The sequence below is a fragment of the Indicator indicator genome, chromosome 14 (genome assembly GCF_027791375.1).
Source record: "Indicator indicator isolate 239-I01 chromosome 14, UM_Iind_1.1, whole genome shotgun sequence".
Lineage (NCBI taxonomy): Eukaryota > Metazoa > Chordata > Aves > Piciformes > Indicatoridae > Indicator > Indicator indicator.
The window spans coordinates 8,924,876-8,934,557 of record NC_072023.1 but is presented as its reverse complement, the minus strand read 5'-3'; the positions used below and the strand labels follow the sequence as shown (position 1 = coordinate 8,934,557).

The window sequence follows — 9,682 nt, the reverse complement described above, 5'->3', positions numbered from 1 at the left end:
TGTCCTCTCACTCCAAATCTGCCACGTGCTTGCCCCAGACTGGCCACAAGGCAATACCACATGGCCTCCATGAGCAGGAGGCAGACATGGCCTGCAGGAACCAGGGAGCTAGAGGGGCAGCAAGAAGTCAGCATGCCAATGTCCCCACTGCCACCCACAGAGGCAGCCACTGGTGCTGGGAACTGCTGGAGGAGGTTTGTTTTCCCTTCTCAGGGCATTAACCCCTGGCAGATAAGAGGGGCCCAGCGTGAATAAACAAGGCCAAGGCCAGAGCAAAAATACATGTAGCCAGCCAGGAACCAGGGCTCCCTCTCTCCAGAGACTTTGCCACCCTGGCACTGCCTGACTTGTCCACAGTGACCCAGGGACAGGTAAGGGAGGCAGGCAGAGACAGAGCCATGCCGCAATGAGGGCCATGCAGCAGTGAGGGTCACACAGCACACAGGGACCAAGGGATGCAAGGCTTCTGTGTTTCCTTTTGGCGTGGTGTCCTCCACAGCTGGCCCTGCTGAAGGTACCCAGTCCATCCTGTTCCTGCAGTCCCTGAAAGGGGACTGAGCCCCAGGATGGACATGCCCTCAGTGGGCACTTGGACCATTGATGCTCTGAGGTGCCCTGTGTCTTGAATCCTCTCTTTTCCCCAACCCACCATCTCCCTCTTGCCACACATGCCAGTGGAGGATCTGCTGATCTGATTGTCCTGCTGCTCAAGGAGGTCATGGCCCTGCTGTCGTGTGCCCAGCCACTACCTCTCCACCTGCCTTCTTCTCTGACCTCGAGCATCCACCTCCACTGCCATGCCTCAGGTTTCCCTGCCTGCAAAGCAGCTGAGCACCCCCAGCTCCCTGCTGCTCTGAAGTGTCTGCCCAGCACCTAGGGACTCAGCCAGAAGAGGACAAACAAGCCAATATACGAACATTGCATTTTGCCTCCCCACTGCTGCTCCTCCCCAGGAAGCACGCAGTCCCTGGGCCTCACCCTCTCCTCAAGGGTTCATCTGAATAGCAAAAAGGAGGGAGAAGTTTCTCACTTCAGGAGCCTGGGCAGCTGGGCAGGTCACTGATCTGGGAAGAGATGTTGCCTTGGAGGGAAATCCTCAGCCTGGCTTGCATCATGGCTCCAGCAAAGCTGCTTTGCAGGCAAGGGAAACTGAGGCAGCCCAGGGAGGTCAGAGGGCTGAAGGAGACCTTTGTTTTTTGGGGGAAAGCCTTTTTTAACTCCCCATGAGGAGGGACAGGTGAGGGGGACAACCACTGCTTAGGCACCACCTTTAACCTCCCCAGCCAGGCCTGGGGGTACGGTCAACATGGCAGGGAAAATCCTCCCTGAGAGCTTCACCATTCCTCTTATCTTGTGTAGGTGGCCAGCAAGGGGACCGAAGTGCTTGCCCTGCCAGCCTCCCCAAGTTCCTGTCACCTCCTGCTCCACCCATGACCACCTAGTGGTGGCAGAAGAGAGTGGATTGAACACTGAGCCTGCGGCCACACATAGAAGTCTCCACAGCGCCGAGGGTGACCCCGGACGCCCTCTGGGGACACCTCTGTACCACCATCACCCTCGACACTGGGGACATACCTGCCACAGATGACTTCATGAGCACAACACAGTGCACATAAGCAGGGGGACAGGCACCCTCCTGACCCGCTGAAGGCCGAGGTGACATAACCTGCGCCCCCGAGGGCAGCAGAGCACGAGCTGTGGGGAGGCCAGGGATGCAAGAGGCCACCTCAGCGCTGGAAGCCCACTGAGGGCTGCTCTGGAGGCTTTTTTCAAAGGCAGGGCCAGGGCGAGGGCTGCAACATGAGCCTGGGGAAGCTGCCGGTGCTCAGCTGGGTGTCAGGCTCCCACGGCAAGCGGCGGCTGAAGTCGGAGCTGACGCCGGACATGATCAGCCCACCGCTGGGGGACTTCCGGCACACCATGCACGTGGGGCGCGGCGGGGACGTCTTCGGGGACACGTCTTTCCTCAGCAACCATGGCGGGGACGGCGCGGCCAAGGCCCACGGCTTCTTTGCCCGCACGCTGCGGCACGTCCGGCGGGCGCCGCTGCGGGGCCGCGGCAGCGTGGACCAGGCGTCGGCGTCACCGGCCCCGCCGCCCGTCTCGCCCATCATCAAGAACGCCGTCTCCCTGCCGCAGCTCAACGAGGGCTTGTACGAGAGCGGCGGCACTCGGCCCTTGACCAGCAAGTTCTCCTTCAAGAGCGGCTCCAACAGCTTCTCCAAAACTCACCAGGCCTACGGTAAGCCAAGTGTGGAAGGCAGAGGCTGGTGGCTAGGCACCGCCCAGCCTCTCTTGCCCTTCTCCATCTCTCTGTGTCTCAGTTTCCCCACTCAGGGACTTCAGGCTCTCAGCAGAGTCAGGACATTTGCAAGTCTCCAGTCCTTCCAATCCCTGTGAGGAGGTAATTCTGACCTTGCTCTCCATCACAGTTCTGGCTCCTGCCACTGGAGGCTCTTCCCCTACAGTGCTTACCAAAAGAGGGGCATGAATGGTTTCTCCTCCACTCACTCCCCACACAGATGGCACCCTGTGAGGAGCAGTTGTAAGGGGGTGCCCCCTTTTCCCTTCCAGCCCTATGTTTTCTCCATGAGCAGCCTCCCCAAGGAAGCCAAGAAGGTACTGGGACAGTAGGGTGATGCCCACACTAAGGTTGTGAGGTCAAGGAGATGGCATAGCCTGGCCTTCCCTATGCGAGGGCAAGGAGATCCATGGCATGGCCTTCCCCATGCGAGGGCAAGGAGATCCATGGCATGGCCTTCCCCCATGCGAGGGCAAGGAGATCCAAGGCATGGCCTTCCCCATGCGAGGGCAAGGAGATCCATGGCATGGCCTTCCCCATGCGAGGGCAAGGAGATCCATGGCATGGCCTTCCCCATGCGAGGGCAAGGAGATCCAAGGCATGGCCTTCCCCATATCCACACAGATGTTCTAACTCTGCCCTTCCATGTCTATATGCTCCTCAAGGACTCCATCCTCCCCTTCCCCAATGAGTGCACATCCCTCCCGTGCCAGACAAGGTCCAGGAGGGACCTTTGAAGAAGGGTTGTGGGAAGGATGGGGTGGGATGGGACAGCTACATGGCTCTTCTCCAGGCTCACAGCACTGAACTGTGGCTTAGCTTTTCCCAGGGAGGAAGGTCTGGAGCAAAGGGTCTCAGGAGGGACCTGGAGGGGCTCTGAGGGGCCTTCAGCTGCCGGGGGAAAAGACTGGTCTGAAAGGAAAGGCAAGCTGAGGCAATGCTGCCATCTCCTGGTCCCACCTGCCTGGCTCAGCCCTACCCAGCACGCTACCAAGCCCACCAGAGCCCACCTGAAGACCCTGCACTTTAACTCTGGGCTTTGAAGGTGTCCATACAGACACTGACTCCCTGTCCTTCAGAGGCCACCCCTTCCAATGGAAGCATGACCTCTGTCACTTGTCCCCTGCCGACGTAAGGCAGGCTTTCTCCTGTCTAGCTGCCCCTCTCTCACCAGCCGTCCCCTTCTGCACCACAGGGCTAGAGTCTGGGTTTTGCACCATTCCTCGTGTCCCTCGCTTGGAAAAGGCCCAGGAGGGTGCCTTGCCTGGGGAAGAAGAGCTGAAGCAGTCAGACTCACTGCTGTCCTTCCGCCTGGATCTGGGGCCCTCCCTGATGAGCGAGCTCCTCCAGGTGATGAGCTTCTCCGAAACCAATGGAGGAGAGGCAAGGGAGGATGACTCAGACCTCCCATGTAGTGATGGGACCAACGATGGGGTCCTTCTGGCCTCAGGGGAATCCCACGGAGAGGACAAGGCAACCTTCAGCTTCTGGGAGCACTCTGGGCAAAGCGGCCTGTCTGGGGCCAGCTCCTTGCCAGGACTGTCAGTCCATGCCAATGGAGAGGCACATGCCATCGAGGACCCTGCCTGGGCATCAGGGCCAGGGGCAGTGCCCAGAGGCACCACATGGCAGGGGCACTGGAATGACTGCACCATCGATACAGAAGAGTTTGACCGGGCAGCCCAGGTCCTGGCTCGTCATTACGGTGGCACCAGCACCCCACGGAGCTCGGAGAAGGGCGAGGGTCCCCGGCAGGCCCGGACGCAGACCCCCTGGGAGAGCCCCAGCAGCAGCTCCTGGAGGTCACAAGTGACAGGGGAAAGCCAGTCCTCTGAGGCCACCTGGAACCAAGGAGAAGAGGAAGAGGAGGAAGCCAGGCTCTGTGGCCTGCAGGAAGGGTATGCTGGTGCCCGGGTGGGGCGCAGCAATTCTTTTGAGTATGCCGATGAGGAGGAGGAGGATGAAGTCAAGGTGTGAACGGCCATCCCCCCCATCATGGCCTCCCACCACAGGCACTGGTGCTGAGGTCTTTGCCTTCCTCCCTGTCCTTCACTCTAAGGCACGCCCCCTGTCAGGCTGGGGGCACTGGGGGGCTGGACTGGGACAGGAGGAGACCTCCTAGGAGTCTCCCTGGGGCTGGCCAGGCAGCTGCAGAGGGCCAGTGAGGGCTGTGTATTGCAGCTCCAGGCATCACGTCCCCTATCCTCACTGCTATTAGAAGCCAAAGGGACTTTCCCATGTGCCAAAGAAACCCCAAACCCCTTCCTACCCCATCACATTCCCCCTGGCACCCTGTCTCCCATCCCTCAGACTGGCCCCACCAGCATGTCCAGGCTTCTGTGTTGTCCTCCCACTGAAGCCCCCTGCCACGCCTTTTCCCAGCAGAGGTGTCCTCCCAGATATTTCTGACAGCTCTGGCACATAGGAGATGGGAGCCTCAGCAGCTCCAGCTAGTGCAAGACCTTCCCATATAGGACATTACCAGGGGAGGTCAGCTGGGGGCTCAAGGGGCAGGCAAACCCCACAGAGCTGAGCTTTCTCATTTCCCTTCCAAAAAAAGGAGCCATGAACTCAGTATTCAGGTGAGAGCACACAGAGATAATTGTAGGGGCCTTCTCACTTGCCTCCTACTGCTGAGCATCACTTAGGATGGCTCCTTTTCCAACCTCCAGCACCAACCCCTCACAGCAGGGACAGCAGCAAACTCTTGGAGCTGGAGGCAAAGGTGAAGTTGTTAGGTCACCAAATTCTGCACTTCAGGCCCTAAAACTCCCTTCCTTCCCCCCCCCCCCCCCCCCCCCCGAGCTCAGGAAAAGGGGACTCTGCAACTACTTGGACTGTGATACCTTTCCTCCATCCCATCTCCTCACTCTATTCCCCACAAGCACACCCATTTCCAGTGCACCCCTTCCCAGGGGTACCCATGAGGGACAGCTAATCCCCTCTCACTGAGCAGCCATGGGCAAAATGGCCACCCTGGAACGAGCTGCCCCCCACGCTGCCCCCTACACTGTCCCATGTGCAGAGTGGCCCTCACAGAAGGGCCTTTGTGCCACAGGGTGAAGCCCAGATGCTCAGGGGCTGAGGTCACTGAAGGGACCTTCACAGCCCCCCCGCCCCTCTCCTTTTTCTCTGGGACAGGAGGAGGGGGTGTGTGGCCAGGGGATGTGGTGCCAAGGCCATGGCTGCAGGGCTCTGCTCCCACACAGCTCAGCCACTGCCCGGCTGCTTCTGGCAGGGAGCTCCTCAGGGCTTGTTGCGTTGTGCATAGGAGTGCCACACAAGGGCAAACCCATCTCCCCCTGCCTCCTCAGGCAGCTGTCTCATGCTGTCCAGCAGCAGCAAGCTGGGACAGGCAGCAGCTTCAAGGAGTCCCCAGCTCTGGCCACTGATACCCAGCAGGATCAGCTCTCAGGACAAGTTCCCCCTGCCCTCTGCTTCCCAGACTGTAACACAAGCTCCAGACCAAAGACCCGCATCTGTGGAATATCCTTTCTGCCTTCACTCTGTATCCCATGCACTTATTATTGTCCTTATTAAAAAAGTTTTGATAATAACTTCCCCACCTTCAGCTTCACCGACCTTATCTTCCTTGCTCTGTCTGCCAGTGCTCCACTCTCAGCAGGACTGTCCAGCACCTCTGGGGATCCCTGGATCCCTGTACTTTGCCAGTCACTGTAGCTAACACCCAAAGCAACCTCCTACCCACCAGGCCTTGAACAGCATGCAGGAGACTACAAAGTTTCCTTTTCAGCCAGGCAACAATTCATTTGCAGCCTGAAGCAGGGTACCCTTCCCAAAGCTGGCTTGGCTAAAGCCCTTCCAGCCCATCACACACCTTCTGCCTGTGCAGAGCCCCACAGTCCCAACCTGCACAAGTTCCACAGACTGGACAGTGAGGAAACAGAGAGGAAAGGCAAAGGCACTGCCACCTTGCCTTGGACTGGGATCTCCATGAGATGTTGCTCTGCTTTCCACCTATGCATCTTAAGGTGCCTCAATGTTTGCTGTCACACATCAGTCTCACTCAAGCCTGATGAGACACTTTTTAATGAGAGCAGCAGCATCTGATAATCAGCACTAACTGCCTGTAGTCCCATGCAAGGGACACAGACTGGGAGGTGCTGAGTCACCTAACTCCAGTCTGAATCCCATCCTCCCTCTCCCCTGCCTTTCCCTACCTTACTTTCACTGAGTAGGGTTTGGTGTGGAAATGTCAGAGTAATGGGTAACCCAGCTGGAATGCACCAGCAGATAAGTGAGATGAGATAAGGGGGAATGTCAGAGGAGACAACTCCTTATCCCTGGCAGGAATGCTGGCTCAGGGGCACACCTGTGCTGCCTTCCTCGTGCCACCCCTTCAGGTGGTACCGCTCCTGTACAAGGCAACCCCTTCCTCCTGCCTGCTGGCTGGGAGAGCAGCCAAGAGGAACCCACCAAACCCATATCCTGAGATTACCAAACCCAACATCTAATTAAGCACTTCTGTGGCATCAGATGCCACACTGCTGGGGTCCATGCTTTGCTTCCCCTTCCTCCCTCCCTCCCAAAAACTCAGTGCAGGAAGACATTGTGCATTGTGAAGGGATTACACAACCACTCCCTGAGCAATCACATAGTGTCGTCCTCCTCCTGAACCCCACCTACAGATTGCTTTGCCCTACCTACTATCCATTCAACCCCACATCCTGGTCTGACCTGGAAAGATCCTGGTGTTATTCAGGAACTATTTCCATCTACCAAGGACTCTTTTCCTGTCAGTGAAGAAACCATGGGTTTTGTGGGTGTCTCACACACTACCACAGAGCCAGAGATCTCACAGAAGCCAAAATGACTAGAGCAAGAACTCTCTCACTGACTGGGTTTTTATTAGAGCTAGAAAGTGGTGTCTGTCAGTCCAGCTTGAAGGAGGTGACCCTGAAGCCTCCCTTGATGCTCATATATGTGACCTTGTCGTAGCTGTGCCGGTTGGGGAACTCCACATCATGCCCATCTGGCAGCTTCACTTCGAATTTGTCTGCCTTCATTTCAATGGCAAACTGGGAGAAGAGAGGGGAGGAAGGGCAAGAATTAGGGACAAGAAGGACACCAGGATATGAGGGTCAGACCTGGCCCCTACAGCCTTTAAGCAAGGTGCAGGGGGTTGAGCTGAGGGTGATGCAGGAAATAAGCAGTTGGTATCAGGAGTCTGAGCTGGTATCTAGACTATGATCTAGGGACAGGATCTCTCCTAGGGCTTTCAGCTACTCAGATTAATTCAAAGCAGTTGAACTCAAGTGTGTCTTTGTATGTCACATGGCTTACATCTGCTCTGAGCAGGGCAGAATAAACCTGGCACCGCAGTGCCCTCAGCAGCTCACCAGGACCTGGAAAAGGGAACTTCAGTGACACACACAAGCAGAGAGGATAAGAAGGCATTACTTGACATTGCACACTTAAGAGATTGTTCCCCACCTTGCCACCCCCTTCCCCAAAAGCCAGCCATGACTGAGGAAACAAGCTTCCTCTCCACAGCAACAGAACTGCTCCTAGATGCAGCCCTGTTAACATCTCAAGACATCAGTTGGGGTAAAAGAGCAACTAGGATAGCATCCCTGGCAGGAAGGCAGGAAAGAGACTGGCAGCATTGATTCAGGAGTAGTGAGGACAGACAAGCTGAGGGAGAGGTTCTTGGACATGCCTTCAAACTCTGGGTTGCCTCAAAGCCTCTGTTTGCATAGGAGGAACTTAGGGAGAGAAATAGAGAGCAGCAAGATCCTGGCTCTCAGAGACCCCTTTTACCTTCATACATGCCTCTGGTGCACTCACTGCTGAGCAGGACAGGAAGCACTTAGAGCCTGAAACAGACAAGGCTTACACAAAGCTCCCAGAGGAAGCCTTGGGGTTTTGAAGGAGATGTGGGAATACCAATCAGGACCAAAACCCCAGAGGATGTGGGGCTGTTGGGAGGGAGTAGGAGGCATTGGATGGGACTGGGAGGACTAGGGTACAAGAATCTGCTAACCAGGGGCTTACCCCACCACTCACACACACACTTCCATGCTGGCACAGAGCCCTCACCTCGACAGTGGAGCCCTTAGAGAAACTGAGGTGGTCATCACGATGCTCTGTCTGCCAGGTGTTGGAGGACAAGGAGTTGCAGATGATGACAGACTCGTTGAAGCGGGGATTGAAGTGAAGTGCCAAGTCTGAGGAGCTGCAGCCAAGATTGATGCTGAAGCTGTGGGTGAACAGGAGGAAGGTCAGCTCCACATGCAGGATAGGGTCTGAGTAGGCTTGAGATCCAACACAGAGCTCTGCACCTAATTCCTCCATTAGCACTGCAGGTGCTCAGTACTTCCTGTTTTCTCTTTCTGTTCAGGAAACAGAGGAGCTCCACAGTGGTGGCCCGGGGACTTCCCTAAGACTGAGCTATGCTCACACTTTTTGTGCCATCCTGGAAAACCACCTCCCTTTGCAGCCCACCTTCGGCTGTGGCAAGTTGAGGTGGTTTCTTTGTACTTACCTTTCTGCATCATCAGATATCTTGCCCTTGAGCTTCAGGGTGTCCCCAGTCTTCATATATAGGTTCAACATTTCAAAGTTTTTCTAGGACAGAGGAAAAAATAGTCTGTGGGACTTCTTCAGCCATTCCTCCCCTGCCACCACAAGTGAGAGGGTATTGCTTGGAGAAGGTGTCCCAGCTGGGAGAACATCTACTGCTCTCAGCTAGTTTTCCTCTCACAGCCAAAACCCCTCCATGCTGGAGGTCTTGCATGGGCTTCTCAGTGAGAGAGGAGTGGGTTGAGTGAAGCCGGCAGGCAAGAAAAGACATCAGAGAGGTAGGAAATCAAAATAAGCTTGTCCTCAGCAGAAGGAGAGGAGAGCATGACAGCAGAGATACAAAGAGGGGCCACCACTCAGGGTTTGGTGGGCAGCATCTCTTGCAGCCCAAGAAATGCAAGCGGCAAGCGCAGAGGTGTCTGTAGCTTGTCAGTCCCTCGCTCAGCCTTGCTTAGCTGGGCACCTTGAGAGACAGAGGACAGAAGCAGCAGCTCTTACAGCCATCTTCCTCCGAGGGCAGAGTAACCAGGCAGGGAGGCACTAGTAGTTTGGCTCAGAAACGCTTCTAACAGTGGATCTTGCACCCCTAGACTTCCGTGTGGTTTACACATTAACAGCACTCTCGCCTCTGCAAGGCCTCACCGACTTGAGACTTTGATCTGAGGAAAGAGCTTCCCTATGTGCACTCCTCATTAGGGACTTCGGGAGATTTAACCTATTCCCCGGCTCCCCGGTGGGCAGTATTGCCTGAGGGCTGGGACGTGCCGGCAGAGAGAGCTATGTGTAGAGCCGCAAGTGGCAGGGATGTGGGAAGAGGCAGGCAGGAAAGCAGCACGA

At 56.4% G+C, this 9,682-nt stretch overlaps 2 protein-coding genes across 2 annotated transcripts; one reads left to right on the top strand and one right to left on the bottom strand.

The window, feature by feature from the left end:
• The first annotated feature begins 1,800 nt into the window (after nt 1-1,800).
• CDC42EP1 (CDC42 effector protein 1) lies at nt 1,801-4,279 on the top strand. Its single transcript, XM_054387002.1, has 2 exons — nt 1,801-2,242; nt 3,498-4,279. The coding sequence occupies exons 1-2, from the start codon at nt 1,801-1,803 to the stop codon at nt 4,277-4,279; spliced, it is 1,224 nt and encodes a 407-aa protein (XP_054242977.1).
• A 2,891-nt stretch (nt 4,280-7,170) lies between these two features.
• Nucleotides 7,171-9,373, bottom strand: LGALS2 (galectin 2). The gene is made up of 4 exons (XM_054386943.1): nt 9,344-9,373; nt 8,808-8,890; nt 8,363-8,522; nt 7,171-7,341 (listed from the first exon to the last, which is right to left on the bottom strand). The coding sequence occupies exons 1-4, from the start codon at nt 9,347-9,349 to the stop codon at nt 7,195-7,197; spliced, it is 396 nt and encodes a 131-aa protein (XP_054242918.1). The 5' UTR covers nt 9,350-9,373; the 3' UTR covers nt 7,171-7,194.
• Between the last annotated feature and the right edge of the window lie 309 nt (nt 9,374-9,682).

Bases quoted from the DNA above. Each gene is read 5' to 3' on its own strand.
- CDC42EP1 (XM_054387002.1), top strand. From the start codon at position 1,801: ATGAGCCTGGGGAAGCTGCCGGTGCTCAGCTGGGTGTCAGGCTCCCAC. The intron at 2,243-3,497 runs GTAAGCCAAGTG...TCTGCACCACAG, and splicing joins CAAAACTCACCAGGCCTACG to GGCTAGAGTCTGGGTTTTGC.
- LGALS2 (XM_054386943.1), bottom strand. The intron at 8,523-8,807 runs GTAAGTACAAAG...GTTCACCCACAG, and splicing joins ATATCTGATGATGCAGAAAG to CTTCAGCATCAATCTTGGCT. The intron at 7,342-8,362 runs GTGAGGGCTCTG...CTCTTCTCCCAG, and splicing joins CTAAGGGCTCCACTGTCGAG to TTTGCCATTGAAATGAAGGC.